Source organism: Dreissena polymorpha, chromosome 15, assembly GCF_020536995.1.
Source record: "Dreissena polymorpha isolate Duluth1 chromosome 15, UMN_Dpol_1.0, whole genome shotgun sequence".
Taxonomy (NCBI): domain Eukaryota; kingdom Metazoa; phylum Mollusca; class Bivalvia; order Myida; family Dreissenidae; genus Dreissena; species Dreissena polymorpha.
Genome location: NC_068369.1, coordinates 18,192,564 through 18,217,829, shown reverse-complemented (window position 1 = coordinate 18,217,829; position 25,266 = coordinate 18,192,564). Strand labels below are relative to the sequence as shown.

At 36.4% G+C, this 25,266-nt stretch overlaps 1 protein-coding gene across 1 annotated transcript in view; it reads left to right on the top strand.

The window, feature by feature from the left end:
• LOC127859959 (proteasome subunit alpha type-2) overlaps positions 1-25,266 on the top strand; it is a 31,563-nt gene that overhangs the window by 3,255 nt on the left and 3,042 nt on the right. The window contains exons 2-4 of the mRNA XM_052397619.1: positions 6,578-6,654; positions 14,033-14,165; positions 23,942-24,064. Coding sequence (XP_052253579.1) covers positions 6,578-6,654; positions 14,033-14,165; positions 23,942-24,064 — 333 coding nt within the window. The remainder of the gene's footprint in view (positions 1-6,577; positions 6,655-14,032; positions 14,166-23,941; positions 24,065-25,266) is intronic.

Below are 25,266 nucleotides of genomic sequence, written 5' to 3'. Positions count from 1 at the left end.
CCTTAATTACTTTCGTTTTTAAACACTTTTTTTTCTATCGTATACAGAATTCTATTCTCCTAAGCAAGATGTAATTTTTAAAACTGAACTCCAAATATAAACGCTACAAATTGGTATTAAGTACGAACATGTCAACCGTAAATCTAGATTCTAAAACTCCAAAACGGTATGATATTTGAAAAAGTTAAAGTTATAACTCGCCGGGCTGTCGAAATCAGAAGAAAAACTTAATATATATTTATATATCTGTTTACTACGTAACGTAAGCTTTCTAATGATATATAATTTGTCAAAATCGGCCGAGAAATGAAACTATAATTCAACAAAAGACGTGAGTGGGTACATCAAAATGTATAACCTCGGCGCTTCGCTGTACGCTAATTGTACAAAATCGATAGCCACAATACGGTAAAACACACGGTGGTAAAACATAAAATGTTTATTTCTTGTGTTTATCTCGCTATAAATCCATTAATAACAACGTGAATATACTAAAACGTATATTTTTGAAAGAGGAATTAATAAGCAACAAGATAACGTATAAACCAATACAATCGGATGAATAGTTTTTGCATAAGATTGAATTTACTACAGTAAGGGTCAAATACTCGATTCATCTCCTAACAATATACACTCCGTGATACAACTGGTAGTTTTAACACACACATATAGGTTCCATTTAATTAAAGAGTACAGAAAGCTAAAAAGTGATGTGGTTTGTTGTACAACAACAATTGGTTATGTGTAACCTATTCAAAAAATAATTTCGTTCAAGATAATTCAATGTAATTCTGTAAACGACAAACACACAAAGTGTGTTGTGTATGTTTATTTTTAAAAATGTACATAAGTGGTTTAAAAGCACAATTTTTACACATTTAAGAGGTAATCGCTCACATATATGTCTAATTAATGATAATTTTATGCATTAGCAAAGATTTAACGAGAAAAACTGAAGTTTTAGTTGAACTCAATTTGCTATAGGAAAACGACGGTAGCCGTTTAGACGTAAGCGGGGTAGCTTACGTCTAATTATTTGGACTAAATTTGACTGTACAAAAATAGCAATGTAGCCTCTAAACTTACAAGTTCTTGCAACTTAAACTTCAAAGGCATGTATTTCATGAAAAATCATTAATCAATACCTAAACTTGATATAAACTTATGATTTATCTTTTGTTTAACAAATAACGAGTGAAATATGTTGGTTTTCAGATAATAATAATGGAGTTACATACCTTTAAACATTCATGTACATTGTAGTCTGCGTCACACAGAATTACCCTATAAGATCCTTCACCCATTTTGATGACATCATAGCGAGGCCCTGGGATGTGCTTATAATAACCAATATATGTTTTTTTATGCCCCCGGATCGAATGATCAGGGGTATATTGTTTTTGGCCTGTCTGTCTGTCTGTCATTCCATAACTCTATCATTCTGTCATTCTGTCCCAAAACTTGAACCTTACAGTAAAGTTTTGCAATAACTTTTGAAATATTGAAAATAGCACCTTGATATTTGGCATGCATGTGTATCTCATGGAGCTGCACATTTTGAGTGGTGAAAGGCAGGTTTTTTTTACCTTATATAACAGACGCAGAATATCGGCGTCTTCCCCCAACAAACTCGGCTGTTTTTTCCCCTTTCCTGTCCAAAAAATTCCCCCTTAAAAAAAAAAAAATATTTTTTTTTTTAAAAGAAAGATGTGTCTCATGATTATTATATCTCAATTATATTTTAATTTAATCTTGTCAAACATACTAAATTATGAAAAAAGCAATTAATATAGTGCAAAGATGTACAAATGTTATAATGAGAGAGTAAGTTTTTTCCCCCCAAAGTAGAAAATTGTGCGTAAAATTTCCCCCACATAAGTGCTAAAGGCCCCATCCCCCACAACCCCCAAAAACCCTGCCTGAAATCAGAGTAGATGAGTTATAGACATTGATTAAAACAGTTTTTATTTTTTCCCCAAATATGTCTCTTTTGCACTCTATTTTCCCCTTTCACCCAGCATCCAGCGTCTTCCTCTTTCCCTAAAAAAAACCCCTGAAAGGTCAAGGTCATCCTTCAAGGTCAAAGGTAAAAAAAAAATCAAAGCGGCGCATTAGGGGGCATTGTGTTTCTGACAAACACATCTCTTGTTGAATATGTGTTTAATTGTATTTAATATGTTTGTTTTAGAAGAATTTCGTGAATAAACTGCCTTGAACTTTTACCAAGCTTACACGCTCTTTTTATCATTGCAAGAACCCACTCAACCAATATTTACTTGATAGTTTTGAGTCAACCTTTCTCCCTAATATCTGGGCTAATTTTGCACCAAGATCCTTTAATTTATTGTTGGTTATACCATAGCCAAGTTGCGCCATGACCTCTACAAACCGTATTTTCCCTTGTTTAGCGCTCGTTTTTTTACCTCCAAATTTGAAATAAAAAAGTTTGTGCGCGTTGTACATTGATACCATGCTATCCTGGCTGCTAAATTGCCAAAAATTCATTTCATAATCGTAAATATTCATATTAACCGCCATTTTTTTATTCCAGAAAACTACACCCTATAATCTTACAGACTGAAAGGGCCGTTGTCAAAACAACAAAAAGTCGGTAACGGCAGTTATGAACAGGGTAGCATTAGTTATTTACAAAAAATAAAATGTTTGAATAAAGTATGGGAACATCTATTTGTCTACATGTATGTTTTTGCTCTTCTACGGCCATTTAGGCAGCTTACGTTGGACTGGTAAAGGTATTTGGTCTTTTTTGCAGGTAACCATAGGTGTGAACAGGGACTTCTTAAGTGTTTTCCAGTTTGGTCCAGGTTTTGGGCGCCTTCATTGTTCATCACATTCACTCCTGTGTAGTGCGACAAACAATAACCCAACTTGTCCAACATAATAGATTGACAGTTTTATGTCAATACTGACATATCTCAACAACTGTAGCCCTGTCTCCCATGTGCAACAAAGTTTTTATTCAGCATTCAAATTTAAAGCCCATGCTTTCCCAGAGGAAGAATGACACAATGAACATGAATTCTTATTTTCTCACGATTTACACGAAATGCACGTGGACTGTTAATCTGTTGCTCGAAAATTACAAAATCTCCAGAAAAGGACAGTGCTATGCAACCCATGCTCCTTATCATAATGACGCTTCCTATTTTGAATGCTTAATTAAGCTTTCCAATGCCCCTGATTATTGGATTGCGCAATAGTAAAATGGCGGCCATTTTCGGTCTGATTTGGTGGTTTTATTGTCTTTAAATATGTTTTTCTCCATTTTTGTATCAATAAAACAGCCTGCGCACGAAACATGGGTGCGCGCTTTAGAAAGGAAAATACGGTATTCCACAAGAGATTGCTCTTCTTCACAGGAAAGCAATGTTATCTCGTTGTTTAAGTTAGTTGGATCAATTCTTTCACTTGATCTCGCAGAGTCTGAATTGGGACCCCAAACACCAAAGCTGCTTTTCTGACGGATATATTGCTAGTCTTAACACTATCTAATGCCTTGTTTAGAAGCTCTGTTATGTAATTCATGGTATTTGGCGTAGTGCTTGCTAGACTTTGGACAGGCCTGGAGTTTCAAAAGAGAGAATAGGATATGTGTGATTTTTTTCCAACAACGTAATCTTTAATTGATTTTTAATCATAAATTGTAATGCAAAGTACTCATAACAGAGAACACAATGCAAAATCGAGACGGGCCTCCAAGGGAAACTACCCTTATAACATTTTATGATCAAAACATTGACAAACATGGCCGCGTCCGTCTGGTTTAGAAAATGTGCAGATTTTAAACATTGTTTCGGCTATTTCTATGGGAACGAGGTAAGAAAAACGGACAATTTATGTAATTATTCAAAGTTTATATCATATTTATTGGGTTATTATCTGTTTTTTCCTCATTATTGTCGTCTTAACGGCAGTGGAAATTCTCCTGTTACAAAGTTGAACAGTTTTCGGGCACGTGTGTTTGAATGTTGCTTAGAAGTTTATGTCATAAAATAGTACACGATCTTATAAGGCTGCACAAAGTTATAGGAATAGAGGATACCAACATTTCAGTGTTTTTTCCAGCTTTTTGGGAAGATAGCCCATTGGTTTTGAAATTGGGAATTTTATCGGCATTTTCAAGAAATTGGGAAAATAAATTGGGATTTAAAACTACATGAATGAGTTAAGCATCTTAAATCACAAACACCACAAACATCATCATGATCAGCAGTTTTTCACATAATAAGCTCACACAAAGTCTTCAGTCACATCAGGCACCATTTTATTAAGAGGACAGGCGCTTCATCTTCTTTTGAAGAACTACTTCTTTCAATACGTTGAATATCAGTCAGCACTTTGCTTTCGGAAATCAACGATGACAATGCAAAAGAGTCACTTATTATTTTATTATTATTTTATTTTACCCCCATTACCATTGGTAATGGGGGCTATATAGGAGACACTTTGTTGGTCGGTCTGTCGGTCTGTCCCGAAATTTCATCTGATCTTCACCAAACTTGGTCACAAGTTGTATCTACATGTAGATGATGTACATGTCAAGTTTGAATATGGGTCATGCTGGGTCAAATACTAGGTAATGGGGTCACTTAGTGTGTTTTAAACCGAAAGTTTGTATGGACCATAACTATGTCATTTATCATTAGATTTTAAAATAACTTGGTACATTTGTTCATCATCATGGGACGGTGTGTTGTGTGAAAAAAGTACATCAATATCTCCAAGGTCAAGGTCACACTTGGAGTTCAAATTGCTGGTCTGGGCCATAACTATATCGTTTGGCAAATTTGTTCGCCATCATTGAACGGTGTGTCGCGCGAAAGAATTACGTCAATATCTCCAAGGTTAAGGTCACACTTTGAGTTTAAAGATAAAAAATGGCCATAAATGAGCTTGTCCTGGAAATAACTATGTTGTATATTGTGAGATTTTAAAATCATTTGGTACATTTGTTCAGCATCATTGGACCGTGTGTCGCGCGAAAAAATTACGTTGATATCTTCAAGGTCAAGGTCACATTTTAAGTTCAAAGGTTAATAATGGCCATAAATGAGCTTGTCTGGGCCATAACTATGTTGTTCATTGTGAGATTTTAAAATCATTTGGTACATTTGTTCGCCATCATTGGCCGGTGTGTCGCGCGAAAGTATTACGTCAATATCTCCAAGGTCAAGGTCACACTTTGAGTTCAAAGGTCAAAAACGGGTATAAATGAGCTTGTCCGGGCCATAACTATTTCATTCATTGTGAGATTTTAAAATCATTTGGCGCATTTGTTTACCATCATTGGACAGTGTGTCGCGCTAAAGAATTACGTTGATATCTCCAAGGTCAAGGTCATACTGTGAGTTCAAAGGTCAAAAATGGCCATAAATGATCTTGTCCGGGCCATAACTATGTCATTCATTGTGAGATTTTGATATTACTTGGTACATTTGTTCACAATCATTGGACAATGTGTCATGCGAAAGAATTACGTCGATATCTCCAAGGTCAAGGTCACACTTGGAGTTCAAATGTGAAAAATGGCCTTAAATGAGCTTGTCCAGGCCATAACTATGTCATTCATTGTGAGATTTTAAAATGACTCTGTACATTAATTTTGTTCACAGTCATTGGAAGGCGTGTCATGTGAAAGAATTCAAGAGTTCAAAGGTCAAAATGGCCATAAATAATAATGGCATAATAATCCTTAAAAATCGCCATAAATTAGATTCTCTTGTTTTGTGAAAACAGCATGCAAAATAGTCTGTGTCAATGTGGCACGTGGGGGTATACGTCACGTCTGTGACAAAGCTCTAGTTGTTATTAAATTACTACATGTATCATTAACAATTGAAGGAGTTTCAATGGGAGGACTTGTACTTGTTTATGATGTTTGTTTATTTTATGAAGCTTGCTTAAAAAATAAACAGTTTTCGTTTTGCCGCCAGGTTTTTGCATAGGTATCTTTTTCACGTAATATTTCAAATTGTGCAACAGCTTTGTTTTCCATTCAGCCAAAGCACAAAATGCTTGAATTTCAGCGCAAATATAATAAGCGCCTGCCAGTGGTTCCACTGGCCCAAAAAAAGTTGTCGCCACTTTTTCGCGGTGCGAAACTGTTAGTTATTCCAACAGTTCAGGCTGAACAACATGGACAAAATCGTGCATACGCATAATGCCGATGTTATCCAAAGTGAGGTATAGTTTAAAACCCGTAAGAGACAGGATCGAACTACACTTTGTTAAAAAGTGAAACAGCCGATGTCTTTAGCGTTTTTTTCCCGATTGGGAATTTTTTAGCAAATTTTGGGGCAAAAGTATAGTTTTTGCGATTGGGAATATAGCTGAATTTCGGCTATAAAATCGGACCAAAAAAACCACCCTGCAAAACAAATACTTTCACGTATTCATTCCACATGAAAAATAATCAAGTTGTATAAAACTGTTATTTCCCTTGAAGGTCAGTTCTTGACCACAAACAAACATACAAATATTTTACAGTGAATTCCTAGCAGTATCATAATGTGGTTTAAATGAGTTAGTCAGTATGCTACATGTTCTTCTGTTTCAGCCCATCTGGCAAGCTCGTGCAGATTGAATATGCCTTAGCAGCTGTGGCCGCAGGCTCTCCATCTGTGGGCATAAAAGGTATTTGAACTTAGTATAAAGCTTAAGTCTAAGGCTCATTTAAACACTTGGTCTAAAGAGTCTATTTCTTGAGTAGAACTAGTTACTAGTTCTTAAGTAGAACAATTTCTTGGTGTCTTAAGTGAGGATGTTTAGAAGGCCCAGAGAGTGGATTAAATTGTCATGATGTCCTGATCCCTATGCAGATACCCCCCTTCTCGAAATAAAATACGCTTTTTAACAAAATACACTTTAAGAAGTGCATTTATTCTGCGCTTTCTCCAAAAAAGTGTATTTTTTCTGCGTCTTTCGTTTTAAAAGTACACTTAAGTGCATTAAAGTGTATTTTTCGAAATTAGAGCGCGTTTTTTCATAATCTTTTGAATTGCCAAGTGTATTTTTTCTGTACTTTTATATGATTGAGTGCGTCTTTTCAATGGAAGTGTATTTTTAACTATATCTTTTCCAAGACAGTGTGTCTTTTCAATTTAAGCGTATTTAAGTGTATTAATAAGTGTATCTTTTCTGGGTCTGAACATATTTTATACTTTTCACACATTATATATTAGTAGTAAAAAATTTGTAGTATTTACAAAAACAACACAAATACAAGTGTTATGTATGACATTATCAAATGTTTATTGATTATTTGAAAACATCAAGAAAATAATACTATTCATAATAAATTTTTTAACAACAATGCTTAACAGCTTTAAAAAGCACAAGTTCAACTAAATCAGGCTGTGGGTCACTTATTAAAAATATTGAACGTGTCAAAAATATTATGTGGGCTTCTGGCAAGCCCACATAATATTTTTGACACTTTCAATATTTTTAATATTTAAATTATATTTTCTGAAATTTCTTATACTGATATTTAACCCAAATAAAATTAATATCTACCACATTGTCTACTAAACACATTTTTTAAAGGCAATTAAAATAATATTTATAATAGAATTATAATTTTCTAACACCTTTCAGTATGTCAAATTGAAATATTCACAAATAAATATAATATGCTAAGGGTTATGTGCATGTATTGTAATTTGTGATTTCATAAACAATAAACAGATTGTCATTTCTCAGTAATGATATTCAATTTAAGGTCACAAAGAGAAGAATTGTTATCAGTGATGTGTATTATTCCATAAATATTTTGGTGTTGAAATTTGCCTTTATCAGTAGATATATCTCAAGCTGACACAACAGATAAAAGATCAGCTCTCCCCCAATTAAATCAAATATGCATCATAAACACTAATCTCTTATCAGTGATGCAGCAATGCCTAACAAAGGGGTGCATATCATCTGCATACTTTTGATTGGTTGATAGTTTTTGTTTTGAAAACAAGCCACTTTTGATTGGTTTAGGGCACAGGAAGTAAATTTGTTTAAACAAGCAGGTGTCAGCAACTGATAATGAGCTACATTTTTAGACATGATTTAGCAAATTAAGATTTTAAATTGTACTTGTAGTGTCAAATGTCTTGAAATACTGTCAGCATGAAGTATTGTGTGATGAAAAAAAAGTGTATTTACTACAATGTAGTAAATCAAAGGAGGTCCAAAGTGGCTGGATACTGAAGAACAGTTGTAACAGGTTTGTATTTTTATTTCTGCATCCCTTTTTTAATTAAGTTCATTGAATTAATTATGATCATTATCATGTTTATGTATTGTCTCTGGTATAAGGATAAGTAAATGCATTGTAATTTTAAGGAAAACTAACACCAATTGAAACAAAAATAGATAAATATACAAATTAAAAAGTGTTTATGTTGTGTACAGTGAATTATTATGGCTGTGTTTTATGGTTATTGTCATCTTAAACTTTATTTATAGCTAAGTCTGGTCATTACTGAATGGACTTCTTTCCCTCATATTTCAATGAGAACTTTTATATTTTGATTTTAAAGGTAAAACTCTTGCCCCAAGGAAAGAATGTGCATTATCACGGGGACACCTGCTAAAAAAGGAAGAAACAGGGGGATACTGACTGATGTATGGACTTTAACACCAGGTTTTTACCCTTCAAGAGTTGGCCAACTAGAGTGAAGCAGGAGAGTGGGCTGTGCTTGACTAAGAAAAGCTGGATTTGTTGAGAGGTAAAACTATACAGGTTATTGCATTTAAAATGCATCACACTTCCAGCCAGTCCAGACAGCCAAATGAGACCACGCATCTTAGTTCATTTTCAAACTGTATTGTCTACAAAACGCTATTTCTTTGATGATAAGAGTTTAGTCACATGTGATCACAGGATTAAAAAATTGCAAAAATAAACAAACAAAAACAACAAGCAAACAAACTTGCATTGATTTAAATTTCTAATTATAATCGCAACAAGATTACCATTACAGCAATATTTCATAGTTAAGTGAAACAAAAACCTTACAATTTAACAAGTATGAAGAATGCCTCGCCCTTTTGATAGTGTGTGATATCATGTTTATCTTTTGCAGATCAATACGCATTCAAGATCCTTAAGAAGAGGACACAAGCAACATCAGTGGTAGATGTCACTCCAGCCCCTGCTTTTCCGGTCTCGCCTGCTGCTTTCCAGGTCCCTCCAGCTGCCAAGATCAGGTCTAGGCACTGGCTGCCATCCAGGTCCCCCTGGCGGTTGCGGTCGTGTTCTCAAATGGCTGCTGTACTGGACTACTGGTCCCACCACCAAATTCGGTCAAGGCCTCTCCAAATGCTGAAGTCCAGGTTCCTCCGGCCACTGCGGTTCAGGTACCCCCACCAGCTGTGACCTAGTTCTCTGCAGCAGCTGCGATCAAAATATATTGACCCACTGCGGAACACTGCGGTTAATCGTTTTTTCCATACAATCTTCCACAAATGCCTCATTTTATAATGAAGTGTACAATTCTTATGTTCATATTTGTTTGTGTTATAAAGATGATTTTCCTGCACATTGTGTTTTTTTCCCTTAAAACTGCATGGGGCTATTACTTTTTTTACTGAAACATATCAGCACAAAATGTAAAAGACTTTAACATACTTTAATACAAAAAAGTGTTTAAACCCACAGGAAACCACCTTGCCAAAAACCCACAAAAACTTACTGAGCAGGTTATTGTTTGCCAAAACCTAGCGAGTGTGCGTTTCATTGTCCATATGCTTATAAATTTAATAATTAGAATGAATTATCTTTAATGTATTTTTTTTAGATATATAAACTCAAGAAACTTACATAATTTTTGCGCCACATTACAAGTTTATTTGAATTTGTGTCACTCCTAAGATTTTCCCACGGCCTCCGAATGTCTCTCTTACCCTCTGAAAGTGTTTGTGTTTAGAAATTATTTATAACGTTATTTTTAATAAATAAATCTATTTCAGACTATAAAATACTGTTCTAGCTGTTGATATGTCCCCTTTATAGTTAAAACTGAGATAACTTGTGAGTAAATAGTTGTAAATGGTTGTATATATTTCCAAGTTTGGAAAGTTATGTAGATCTCAAATGTGCTTTCATGTCCATAGTGCTTATATATTTAATAATAAGAACGAATTATCTTTGATGTCATTTTAGGTTTTTTCATATAAACTCGAAAAACTTACATAATTTGTGCGCCACATTACAAGTTTGGCAAGAAAAAATCTTTAACAATATTAAAAACCATGTGAGGATTGAGAAAGATTTAAAAAAAACTATTTTGCTATTTGACAATTTGGTAAGCCTACATGTATGTCTTTGTCTTTCAACATATTTTATTTGCCATTGTTATTTATTGTGATATTGTTTGAAAAAATTGTATATTGACATGTTTTTTTTCAATGCATTCTTTGTATGGAACAATGTAAACCAAAAAGTATAGGGACAGGGGGAAGCAGTTGCAGAGGAAAGCGGAAAAGCTTTTAAGCACCCATAGAATGGCCTTAACTACCTGTTTATTTTAAAATGATTTATGTGAATAAATGTGTTTATTTCAAAGTTTATTTGCTGTTGTTCTCTCAGATCATATTTAAACCGGCCACTTTTCATATCCAAATGAATGTTTTTTTAATAGACATTTTCAAAGATACACTTAAGTGCACTTTATACACTAAAAATACACTTGAGCATTTTTTTTCTTCAAAAAATACACTAGAGCGTATTTAAAAAAAAAATACACTTGAGCGTATTTTTTTCCCCAAATTTTTCAAAAAATACATTAGAGCGTATTTTTTTCAAAAAATACACAAGAGCGTATTTAAGTGTATTTTTTCATGTTTTCCTAAGTAAATTAAAACGCTTAAAATACGCTTCAAGTGTACTTTTTGGGGAACAAAAAAAACGGTAAGCGAATTAATACACTTAAATACACTTAAGCGTATTAATTCACTTAAAAACACTAAAGTACACTTTAAAATACACACAAAAGTGCATTTATACACTCAAAAAGTGTATTATTTGAACAGAAAAATGCACTTGTTTAGTTAAATGCGCTTTAAAGCGCATGTTATTGGCACCATATTTTTTTCAGCAAAAAATACGGTGCCAATAACATGCGCTTTAATGCGCATTAAAAGCGCATTTAATGCGCATTAAAAGCGCATTTAGTGCACTTTTTCGAGAAGGGGGCCTATGCACTGTTCCGTTATAACCTCCAGAAAATAGGCCAACTAAGACTTATGCAAACCTGTAAGATATTGTCAGACACAATGTCTGCCAATCACAATGAATAGTCCACGTGTACACTGTGTACACTACACTAGCGTCATTGCTGCCTTAACAAAGTCCCAGTGTGGACAAGCACCATGATATGAAGGTGTTTCAATCATGATAGATTTCGATGACAGTGGGCGTTATCAGAAAATTTATCTCATGGTGGATCATCACAATTGCGGTGTAAATACAGGTAAATGAGAATGAAGTGCACATGTCGATAATGCAGACCAGCCCTTCAAATAGCTTTCAAAAGTTGGTCTTCCTGACTTCCAAACTGTAAAGAAGTCCCATACATAAAGTCCCACTTTTATTTCAGTATTTTATTAACCCTACCTTATGTGTTGATGGCTGGATACATACATGTTCCAACTCTATCCATTACCCTATAATCCTGTATAATCATGATTTCTGTTTTCAAAACCAAAACATGACCGATAATTATGTGTTAAAGAATTTCATAAACAGGCACCAGGCAAGTGTGCATACAAAATGAATGGTGTGATGGAAGAATTCCCATGACAATTGTGTGGATCACGTTGTGTGTCAGCATCAAGGACATATTTAGTATTGACGACATATCAACGAGTGAATTTAATTAAGGCTGAACGTGACAGAAATTTTAGCAAAAGAAAAAGTGATTTACTAAGAATAAGAAAGGCCTCTTTCTTTTTATTTTACAGAGTACCAATTAAAAATTTGAAACGTCTTTTTTGTATGAAACATATTTGTTTCCATGTTAATTGGAAGACCCATACATCATACGGGATATTATTTTGTTAAAATGTACTGCTAAACTTTTAACATAAAATAAATTATGTTATATAATAAGGAAACACTCTCACCAAGTATGGTCTCAAATTTCCTATTAGAACCTTTAATACTTGCAGCTGTAATCCATTAAACTTGCTACACAATGACAACTTGTTATTTAAAATTGCGACAGTTTGAACAAAATCGCAAAAACAGAGGCAAACATTAGGTATTTTCCAGGGAAACCCACGCTTTATCTTACAAAGTCAGAACTCTTTATCAGGCTTTAATAGGCCAATGAAATGCTTCAATGCAAGTATTTATCGTTGACTCACAATAGCGTTTTTTAGCTCACCTGATTTCTCAGGTGAGCTTTCGTGACTGGTCTTTGTCTGTTGTCTGTCCGTCTGTCCATATTTGTTCATAAACATTCTAGAAGCCACATTTATTGTCCGATCTTCATGAAACTTGGTCAGAAGCTTCGTCCCAATGAAATCTCGGTTGAGTTCGAAGCTGGGTCGTGCCGGGTCAAAAACTAGGTCACTAGGTCAAAACAAGGAAAAAACTAAAAGGTAAACACTGTAGAAGTCACATTTCATGCCCAATCTTCATGTAACTTTGTCAAAATGTTTGTCTTAATGATATGGTGGTTGAATTCAAAAGTGGTTCTGGTCCGTTGAAAAACATGGCCGCCAGTGGGCGGGGCAGTTTTCCTTATTTGGCTTTAGAGAAACCTTGTAAACACACTAGAAGTCACAATTTTTGCCCAATCATGAAAGTTGGACAAAACATTGGTTTTATTGATATCTAGGACGAGTTCGAAAATGGTCCAGATCGATGAAAAACATGGCCGCCAGTCAGAGTGTCGGGGCATTTTTCTCTATATGTATATAGTGAAAACATGTGAACACTCTAGAAGTCACATTTTTGGCCCAATTTTCATGAAATTTGGTCAAAACATTTGTTTCCTTGATACGAGAGTTGAGTTAAAAAACTGTTCCGGTCAGTTGAATAACATGGCTGACGGGGGTGGGGGGGGGGGGCAGTTTTCTTATATTTATATATAGTAAAAAAAGCTTGTGAACACTCTAGAAGTCACATTTTTTGCCCAATCATCATGAAACTTTGTGAAATGATTGGTATTTTATATATCTCAGATTAGTTCGCAAATGGTCCCGATTGGTCAAAAAACATGGCCGCCAGGGGGGGGGGGGGCAGTTTTCCTTATGTGACTAGAGAGAAACCTTGTGATGGAACACTATAGAAGTCTCATTTTTTGCCTAATCATCGGGAAACATAGTCAATACCTTGGTTTTATTGATTTCTCAGACAAGTTGGAAAATGGCTCAGATTGGTGAAACACACTTTTTAGCTCACCTGATTGCTCAGGTGAGGTTTTAGAATTGGTCTTTGTCCGCCGTCCGATCGTCCACATTTGGTTTGTAAACACTCTAGCATTCATTCTTCTCAAGCATTCTTTATGAAAGTTGCTGAATGATCTCAGTCAAGTTTGATAATGAGCAAAATCACATATTTAATGCCATAATTATTGCCCTTAGATTGTCGAAATTTTCATTATATTATACAAAATCCTTGTAAACACTCTAGAGTTCACAATTTTGTTTCAGATTTTATGAATCTTGGTCAAAATATTTATTTTTGTAAGAAAAGTTTGATGTTTGGTAAGGGGGGTCAATTCAAAATGTAGGTCACCAGGTTAAATCTTACAAAAACAAAACACTCCATACGCCAGAGTTTTGATTCAATAATGATGAAACTTGACCAGGATGTTTGTCTGGACAATATCTAGGTCAAGTTTGATGTTTGGTTAAGATTAAATGAACCGACTCCTCTGAGGTGAGTGAACTAGGGCCATCTTGTTTTATTACAGCCCTAAATCACTATTTCACCATTGTTAACCATTACTGTAGAGGGCTATGTATATGTGGGATGTTGTTATAATTACTGTATTGTTTTGTTGTGTAGCAACCAATGGAGTTGTCTTGGCATCAGAGAAGAAACAGAAATCCATCTTGTACGACGACAGCAGCATCCACAAGATTGAGCTTATCACTAAGAACATAGGCATGGTGTACAGCGGCATGGGGCCTGACTATAGGTCAGTGAGCCATGAAGCGTCTTATTAAACTGAAATAAGCATCTACTAGTTAACTTATCCAAGCATTTAAGGGTAAACTGAATAATTGCTTAGTACACAGATTTAACACTGTCAGCACTGTTTGACATGCTGATACAGGTCTTATTGTTTGTAAATCCCTCGAGGTATCATCACTTGTGTTGTGGATCAATTTTTCTTGACTTTTATTTATTTTGATCAGCTTCTTTTAAGTCTTAAGTCTATTATTTAATCCAATTTAAACTAGAAATGGCGTGGCAGAGGCCGACGCGTATCCCCACGCCGAATGTTTGACCTAGGTGTGCCCCAGGGTTGGTAATGGGGCCATGCATAGCTGAGATTGACCGTATTGTCATAAGAGAAGTTCATCATCAATTAGAAGTAAATTGGTGTAGAAATGAAGAAGTTATAGTAAAAGGCAATTTTGGGTGGGTGTGACATATGTGGGCAGGGCGCCCCAGGGTTGGTAATTGTGCCATGCATAGTTGAGATTGACCGTATTGTCATAAGAGAAGTTCAGTATCAATTTGAAGTGAATCGGTGTAGAAAAGAAGAAATTATAGTAAAAGGCAATTTTGGGTGGGTGTGGTCTATGTGGGCGGGGCCCCAGGGTTGGTAATGGGGCCATGCATAGTTGAGATTGACTGTATTGTCATAAGAGAGGTTCAGTATCAATTTGAAGTGAATCGGTGTAGAAATAAAGAAATTATAGTAAAAGGCAATTTTGGGTGGGTGTGGTCTATGTGGGCGGGGCACCCCAGGGTTGGTAATGGGGCCATGCATAGTTGAGATTGACTGTATTGTCATAAGAGAAGTTCAATATCAATTTGAAGTGAATCCGTGTAGAAATGAAGAAATTATAGTAAAGGCAATTTTGGGTGGGTGTGGTCTATGTGGGCGGGGCCCCAGGGTTGGTTATGGGGCCATGCATAGTTGAGATTGACCCTAATGTCATAAGAGAAGTTCAGTATCAATTTGAAGTGAATCCGTGTAGAAATGAAAAAATTATAGTAAATGGAATTTTTTGTTTGGTGTGACCTATGTGGGCGGGCGCCCCAGGGTTGGGATTGGGGCCATGCATAGTTGAGATTGACCCTAATGTCATAACAAAAGTTCAGTATCAATTTGAAGTGAATCCGTGTAGAAATGAAAAAAATATAGTAAATGGAAATTTTTGGTGGGTGTGGCCTATGTGGGCGGGCGCCCCAGGGTTGGGAATGGGGCCATGCATGGTTGAGATTGACCGTATTGTCATAAGAGAGGTCCAGTATCAATTTGAAGTGAATCGGTGTAGAAATAAAGAAGTAAATGTAAAATAACCTAAAAAAATGAGTGATAATTTCTGACGCGGCCCCACCCCAACTGCTATAACTTTTGACCCAGGGGTCAGATCAAAATTCCAAATAGTGCAGGGTCGCACATATGCTCATAGGTACCATGTGTGTAAGTTTCAAGGTTCTAGTGCTTTTAGTGTAGGAGGAGATAGTGGCCAGGACGGACGGACAGACAGACAGACAGACGGACGGACGGACGGCGGAGATAACCACAATATCCCCACCTTTTTTTCAAAAAGCGTGGGGATAAAAATGACCCTTTTTAGCTCATCAATTATTTGAAAAAAAATTATGAGCTATTGTCATCACCTTGGCGTCGGTGTCGGCGTCCGGTTAAGTTTTGCGTTTAGGTACACTTTTCTCATTAAGTATCAATGCTATTATTCAAACTTGGTACACTTACTTACTATCATGAGGGGACTGGGCAGGCAAAGTAAGATAATTCTGGTTTGCATTTTGACAGAATTATGTGCCCTTTTTTATGCTTAGAAAATTGAAAATGTTGTGTTTAGGTCCCTTTTTTATTCCTTAAGTATGAAAGCTATTGCTTTCATACTTGCAACACTTACTATCATAAGGGGACTGTGCAGGCAAAGTTATGTAACTCTGACTTGCATTTTGACAGAATTATGTGCCCTTTTTATACTTAGAAAAATGAAATTTTGGTAAAGTTTTGTGTTTAGGTCCATTTTTTTCCTAAAGTATCAAAGCCATTGCTTTCATACTTGCAACACTTACTAACTATCGTAAAGGGACTGTGCAGGCAAAGTTATGTAACTCTGACTGGCATTTTGACGGAATTATGGGCCCTTTATACTTGAAAATTTGGTTAAGTTTTGTGTTTTGGTCCACTTTACCCCTAAAGTATCATAGATATTGCTTTCATACTTGGAACACTCGCAAAATATCATAAGGGGATTGTAAAGGACAAGTTGCATAACTCTGGTTGTCATTTTTATTGAATTATGGCCCTTTTTTGACTTAGGAACTTTGAATATATGGTTACATTTTGTGTTTAGATCCACTTTACTTCTAAAGTATCAAGGCTATTGCTTTTAAACTTTAAATACTTTCATGCTATCATGAGGGTAATCACCTGGCAAGTTGAATTTTACCTTGACTTTTAAAATTATTATTTTATTAAATTTTGCTAAAATTGCCATAACTTCTTTATTTATGATTAGATTCGATTGATACTTTGACAAAACAACTCTTACCTGACATACCACAATTGACTCCGTCCAAACCATCCCTTGCGCCCCCCCCCAAATCCCCCCTCAATCCCCCCCATTATTATTTTTTTTAATTAAAGATCATCTAATAAATGACCACCACACCCTCACACTATAACCCCCCCCCCCACCCTCACGAAAAAAAAATTTTTTTTATGCCACCGGTAGGGTGGCATATAGCAGTGGAGCTGTCCGTCAGTCAGTCTGTCTGCCAGTCGCAAAAAAACTTGAACATTGCCATAACTTTTTCACTTTTTATGATAGCAACTTGATATTTGGCATGCATGTGTATCTCACGGAGCTGCACATTTTGAGTGGTGAAAGGTCAAGGTCATCCTTTAAGGTCAAATGTCAAATTTATGGTGTCTGTCCATCCGAAAACTTTAACATTGGCCATAACTTTTTCAATATTGAAGATAGCAACTTGATATTCGGCATGCATGTGTATCTTATGGAGCAGAACATTTTGAGTGGTGAAAGGTGAAGGTGAAGGTCATCCTTCAAGGTCAAATGTCAAATATATGGCGTCTGTCCTTCTGAAAACTTAAACAATGGCCATAACTTTTTTAATATTGAAGATAGCAACTTGATATTTGGCATGCATGTGTATCTCATGAAGCTGCACATTTTGAGTGGTGGAGCTTCAAGGTCAAGGTCATCCTTCAAGGTCAAAATAAAAGTAAAATCAAAGCGGCGTTCTCATGAAGCTGCACATTTTGATTGGTGGAAGTTCAAGGTCATCCTTCAAGGTCAAGGTCATCCTTCAAGGTCAAAGGTCAAAAAACAAATAAAAAATTTCAAAGCGGCATTATCATGAAGCTGCACATTTTGAGTGGTGGAAGTTCAAGGTCAAGGTCATTCTTCTAGGTCAAGGTCATCCTTCAAGGTCAAAGGTAAAAAAAAAATCAAAGCGGCGTTATCATGAAGCTGCAAATTTTGAGTGGTGTAGGTTCAAGGTCAAGGTCATCCTTCAAGGTCAAGGTCATCCTTCAAGGTCAAAGGTCAAACAAAATATAAAAAAATGAAAGCGGCGTTATCATGAAGCTGCTCATTTTGAGTGGTGGAAGTTCAAGGTCAAGGTCATCCTTCAAGGTTAAAAAAAATAAATAGAAAATTTCAAAGCGGCATTCTCATGAAGCTGCACATTTTGAGTGGTGGAAGTTCAAGGTCAAGGTCATCCTTCAAGGTCAAGGTCATCCTTCAAGGTCAAATTATTTATTTTTATGTCCCCCACTATAGTAGTGGGGGACATATTGTTTTTGCCCTGTCTGTCTGTTGGTCTGTCTGTCTGTTTGCGCCAACTTTAACATTTTGCAATAACTTTTGCTATATTGAAGATAGCAACTTCATATTTGGCATGCATGTGTATCTCATGAAGCTGCACATTTTGAGTGGTGAAAGGTCAAGGTCATCCTTCAAGGTCAGAGGTCAATTATATGTGGCCAAAATCGCTCATTTTATGAATACTTTTGCAATATTGAAGATAGCAACTTGATATTTGGCATGCATGTGTATCTCATGGAGCTGCACATTTTCAGTGGTGAAAGGTCAAGGTCAAGGTCATCCTTCAAGGTCAGAGGTCAATTATATGTGGCCAAAATCGCTCATTTTATGAATACTTTTGCAATATTGAAGATAGCAACTTGATATTTGGCATGCATGTGCATCTCATGGAGCTGCTCATTTTGAGTGGTGAAAGGTCAAGGTCAATGTCATCCTTCAAGGTCAGAGGTCAAATATATGTGGCCCAAATCGCTTATTTTATGAATACTTTTGCAATATTGAAGATAGCAACTAGATATTTGGCATGCATGTGTATCTCATGGAGCTGCACATTTTGAGTGGTGAAAGGTCAAGGTGAAGGTCATCCTTCACAAGGTCAAGGTTATCCTACAATGTCAAACATCATATAGGGGGACATTGTGTTTCACAAACACATCTTGTTTTTAATTCAAAGCGGCATTCTCATGAAGCTGCACGTTTTGAGTGGTGGAAGTTCAAGGTCAAGGTCATTCTTCAAGGTCAAGGTCATTCTTCAAGGTCAAAGGTAAAAAAAATAAAAATTTCAAAGCGGCGTTATCATAAAGCTGCACATTTTGAGTGGTGGAAGTTCAAGGTCAAGGTCATCCTTCAAAGTCAAGGTCATCCTTCAAGGTCAAAGGTCAAAAAAATAATATTTGAAAGCGGCCTTGTCATAAAGCTGCACATTTTGAGTGGTGGAAGTTCAAGGTCAAGATCATCCTTCAAGGTCAAAGGTAAAAAAAAATACAGACACAAAAATTACAAAGCGGCGCAATAGGGGGCATTGTGTTTCTGACAAACACATCTCTTGTTTTTTTCAAACATGGTTAAAAAACACACATATTAATTTTATTATTTTATTTTTGAAATACCGTCCAACCATCCCACCCAAGAATCCCCCCCTCCCCAAAATAAAAATAATAATTGTTTTTTGCATTTTTTTTGCATTTTTGGAAGATAATGTAATAAATGACCACACCCCCACACTATACACCCCTCTCCACTCCACCCCTCCCTCCTTTGTGATTGAAATTGAGATAGGTCCCTACACCTTTAAAAAGAAAAATAGATGAGCGGTCTGCACCCGCAAGGTGGTGCTCTTGTTAAAATTATTGCAGCAAGATGACATTGAATTATTATGTTTAACTTGCACATAATGTTTAGCTTTAACAAAATTTTAAGTTTGATTGCCCTTCGAACAGTGCGAGCTATACTTCTCACCCAAATGTCGTAAGGGTAATGCTCTGGTTAATGTAAAAGTTTATGTTAAAGTGCATTATCTCCACATCTCTGTTTGTACTAAATTATTACTTGAAATTTTACACGTGTTAGGGGTAATTGACATAGCTCCATAAATCGGACCCGCACTTTGCAGAATTATGCACTCATTTGGTACAATTTGGTTAACATGGCCTATCATTGTCGATAGTACAGGTATTCAATTAAGACTTCACAAATATGTTTGGGATTGTTTGTTCATTCGAAGTTCTGTCAAAGCTGTATTTTGAGGGATAGAAACAAGTAAGGTGTCGGCGTCTGCGTTAGCGTTAGCATGCAAATGTTAAAGTTTTCGTACTACACCAAATATTTTCTTTGTCCCTTGACATATTGCTTTTATATTTTGTATACTTGTTAACCAATATCACCCCAACCTATAAACAAGAGCAGACAACTCTATCGAGCATTTTGTCATAATTATTGCCCCTTTTATACTTAGAATATGCATATTATTGATCAATCTATATCAAAGTTTGCGTACTACCCCAAATATTTCCTATATCCTTTGACATATTGCTTTTATATGTTGCATACTTGTTAACCAACATGACCCCAACCTATAAACAAGAGCAGACCACTGTATCAAGCATTTTGACATAATTATGGCCCTTTTTACACTTAGATAATTTAACATTTTGCTTAAATTGCCAGAACTTCTTTATTTATGATCACATTTTATCATTACTTTGACAAAACAACACTTACATGTACCTGAATACCACAATGGATTCCACCCAAACAATACCCCATGCCCCTACCAGAATCCCTTTCCTCCCGCCCCAACCTCACCCCCCCCCCCATTTTTTTTTTTAAACTTATCATCTTATAAATTACCACACTCCACATTATACCCCCTCTCACCCCCACCCCCCTCCCACCCCCCCATTTTTTTTAACATCCAATAAATTACCACACCCCACATTATACCCCTCTCTCACCCCCCACCCCCTACCTCCCCCCCCACCCCCCCCCCCAAAAAAAAATTAATTTTTTATTAAACATCATCTAATAAATTACCACACCCGACATTATTATTATACCCCCCTCTCACCCCCCTACCTCCCCCCCCCCCTACGCCCCCAAATTATTTTTTAGCTCACCTGAGCGATAGCTCGAGGTGAGCTATTGTGATCACTCAGCGTCCGGCGTCCGTCCGTCCGTCCGTCTGTATGTCTGTAAACAATTTGTAAACATCTTCTTCTACTAAACCATTGAGCCAATTTCAACTAAATTTCATGTGGAGCATCCCTAGGTCATGAGACAAAAGAATTGTTAAAAAAAATTTGATCACATAACCAAGATGGCCGCCATGACCATATATGGTAAAAACCTTAAAAAATCTTCTTGTCAGAAACCGCTCATCAGATTTTCAAAAAATTTCACAGGGATGACCTTTGACGACTCCCCTGAAAAAGTTGTTCAAAGAAATTTGATTCGTCAAAAAACATGGCCGCAGGAGCTCGTTGAACTTTGCACGTTTATTCGTTTTTGCCTATTTTGTGAAAACTTTCAAAAATCTTCCACATTTTTTGTCCGATCCTTTCCAAATTTGCACAGTGTCTTTATATCAATGAGGACACGAACCCTACAAAAAATGAGCATTATTGGTCCATGAAGTACAGAATTACCTCCCCTTGAATTGAGAAAATGGTGTTTATGCAATAAAGTCCAAATTTTTCATCCAATTCTTTCCAAACTTGTAAGGATTTAGCATGGTTCAAACAAGGGAAACAACTACGGTTTATGCATGTTCTTTTTATTACAGATTTGCCTCCCTTTAATTCATTCAAAATCTCATTTTACAGCAGAGATTCCAAATCTGACCTGTAAATGAGCCCCATATTTACTGCCAGTGCTAGGTTACCTTTTCCCATTTGATCATTCTTAAGTATTGGTCTTGTAATGCTGCTTCTGCTTCTGCTACTGCTACTGCTACTACTACTACTACTACTACTACTACTACTACTACTACTACTACTACTACTACTACTACTACTACTACTACTACTACTTCTACTACTACTACCACTACTACTACCACTACTACCACTACTACTACTACCACCGCCACCACCACCACCATCACCACCACCACCACCATTACTACTTCTACTACTACTGCCACTACTACTACTACTTTTACCACTACTACTATTACTACTACTATTACTACTACTACTACTACTACTACTACTACTACTACTACTACTACTACACCACCACCACCACCACCACCACCACCACCACCACCACCACCACCACCACCACCATTCACAGTGACAAAAAACGTATTCTCACAATGGCTGCTACTACAACTTATAGCCCATATAGGGGGGCATGCATGTTTTACAAACAGCCCTTGATTCTATGGGATTTTAACCACAACTGTTCATGTTTATCTCCGACACATATTTTTAGGTCACCTGTCATGAAGTGACACGGTGAGCTTATGTGATCGTGTGATGTTCGGCGTCCGTTGTGCGTGCCTGCATGTGTCCGTGCGTCCGTCCGTCAACAATTTGTTTGTGTAGACAGTAGAGGTCACAGTTTGCATCCAATCTTGATGAAATTTGGTCAAAATGTTTATCTTGATAAAATCCGGTTTGGGATTGTATTGGGTCATCTGGGGTCAAAAACAAGGTCACTAGGTCAAATAATAGAACAACCTTCTGTAGACAATAGAGGTCACAGTTTTCATCCAATCTTTATGAAATTTGGTCAGAATGTTTATCTTGATGAAATCTGGGTTGGGATTTTATTTGGGTCATCTGGGGTCAAAAACTAGGTCACTAGGTCATATAATAGAAAAACCTTGTGTAGACATTAGAGATCACAGTTTTCATCCAACCTTTATGAAATTTGGTCAGAATTCTTGATGAAATCTGGGTGGGATTGTATTTGGGTCATCTGGGGTAAAAATCTAGGTCAAATAAATAGAAAAACCTTGTGTTGACAATAGAGTTCACAGTTTTCATCCATTATTTATGAACTGTGGTCAGAATGTTTATCTTGATGAAATCTGGATTGGGATTGTATTTGGGTCATCTAGAGTCAGGAACTAGGTCACTAGGTCAAATCATAGAAAAACATTGTGTAGACAATAGAGGTCATAGTTTTCATCTGATCTTAATGAGTCAGGTGAGCGATTCAGGGCCATCATGGCCCTCTTGTTTCTTTTATTTATTTTTGAAAGATTGTCTTATAAATTGAGACATATATTGAGTATGAACAATTTTCACATGATGGCTTACTGTCAAGCAATGGAATAGTCGAGCGCGCTGTCATCTGACAGCTCTTGTTGATTTACATTGGCAAACTTTACACTGTATTTCATTTTGAAAATCCAAAAGCACTCTGACAGTATCAATAGGTTGTTGCACTGATGAAACATTATCAACCAAAGGCAATTCTTTTCATCACACTTTTAAAACGCGTATTTTCACCAGACAATAGTATTCCAGTGGTTTTATTTTGTTCAAATTTGGGTCTGGTAATACACTGGATCCGGTAATATATTTATTAATATTAAATAATTGTATGCCCCCCTTCGAAAAAGAGATGGTATATTGTTTTGCACATGTCGGTCGGTTGGTCTGTGCGTCCACCAGATGGTTTCCGGATGATAACTAAAGAACGCTTAGGCCTAGGATCATGAAACTTCACAGGTACATTGATCATGACTGGCAGATGACCCCTATTGATTTTCAGGTCACTAGGTCAAAGGTCAAGGTCACAGTGACTGGAAACAGTAACATGGTTTCCTGATGTAACTCAAGAATAATTAGGCCTAGGATCATGAAACTTCATAGGTACATTGATCATGACTGGCAGATGACCCATATATATTTTCAGGTCACTAGGTCAAAGGTCAAGGTCACAGTGACAAAAAACGTATTCACACAATGGCTGCCACTACAACTGACAGCCCATATGGGGGGCATGCATGTTTTACAAACAGCCCTTGTTTAAATTATCCTAAACATGTAAATTATCTCCAAATCCAGCACTATAAGTTGAACCTTGGAAAATATAATATTGAAATCACTTTTATTATCAATCTTAAAGTCTTTGTAAGCATAAAATCAACATTATTTCCCAATTTTAGGCAAAAGTATGTGATTTTTCCCAATCCAAAGGGACCTGGCGCCATTCCCAAAATGGTGAAAAAAAAAACACACTGTATTCTATAATATGGTATAATCAGAACTAGTTACTTTGCATCAATATTAAATTAATATATAAACAAAAACAACTGAAATTACCAGATATCAGGACTTTAAAGAATTCATCCTACTTGGCCATATTATGAACAAGACACATATCATTTTTCTCAGCTAATATAAGGGAGCTATTCAGGAATTTCCTTTTGCTATTTTCCTTTGTGTGCTTTCAGGGTACTGGTAAAGAGTGCACGCAAGCTGGCCCAGCAGTATTACCTACAGTACCAGGAGCAGATCCCAACATCCCAGCTCGTACAGAGGGTGGCCAACGTCATGCAGGAGTTCACACAGTCCGGGTATGCTTGCCTGTCCTTGCATCCTCTACTTGTTCAAACCTATTTGTTTTAGCTTGATTGCCTCAAAAGCCTAAGGCTTATTTGAAAGTCTCTCGAGTCCGCTTCCTGGGACTAGAACCAGTACTTGGTGTCTTTTGGGAGAGATCTAATTAACGCTTCCACTGTGGTGAGCATGTGATCTCCCGGTCGCTAGGTGGACACCACATCCGCTACACCAAGGCCACCATCCTCTACTGCTTTATTTTGATCTGTGGTGTGAGCTTGATTGCACTGCAAGCTGATTTAGTATCAAATACCTCTTTGATCATATCACTCTTGGTGTCATGTCCATATCTCCTACCCACTTAGACTGATTTACATTAACATTTGCTAAAATGGAAAGGAATTTGAGAGGATTGGCACAAGGTACGAGCCAATCATGTCGACTTAAGGAGAAGGAATAATTCAAGGTCAAAAGTTTGAGCATCTATTGTCTTGTCCACGTACAAATGTAATATCTTCTGTAAATTTGGAAGGTTTTTAATTTAATATTGCTGCAAATTATAAAAGTTCATTGAGGAGTCTGGTGCAGAAGTCCTGTGATGTGCAGAATTCCTGAGTCAGTCAAGTTGGCTGAATGTCAAGGTCACTCTTGAATGCCATTATTTTAGCCTTCGCTGTTTTGTTAAGGCTTCTTTTTAACCTCTTATACCCAGTGAGTGATTTTCACCAAAAGTTAAATACAAAGAAATTCAGAAGAGGCTCAGGAATCATGAGTCAATCACATGAAATTTATTCCATTTTATAAATGTGACCATACATTTATAAAAGAAAGTGAAGCCATTTGGTAAGCTATGTTACTATAATTAGTGTTGTGTTTTAAAAAGCCAGCAAGAAAGCTGATTATACTGTTTTGACTGGGGACTCGTTTTGACTATTTAAGCTGGTGATATTGTCATTTTTTCAAGTTTTAAGATGTGTTTATGCCTGTATGTGTTATTTGGCTAGGTTCATTAAATTGTATTGAAATGTGTGAATTGTACAAACAAAGCAAGCTGAAAAGTGTTTGTATCCTCTTTTGAGTTAAAATAATGTATGTGTAAATGTAAGAATTGACTTCAAACTTTGAAGTGTGGGGACACTTGTGCTGTTCATAAAACCACGTGAAGTATATCGTCGCTGTCGTTCTCAAACCTCGTAGCTACAAAATGCCAAGTTTTCAG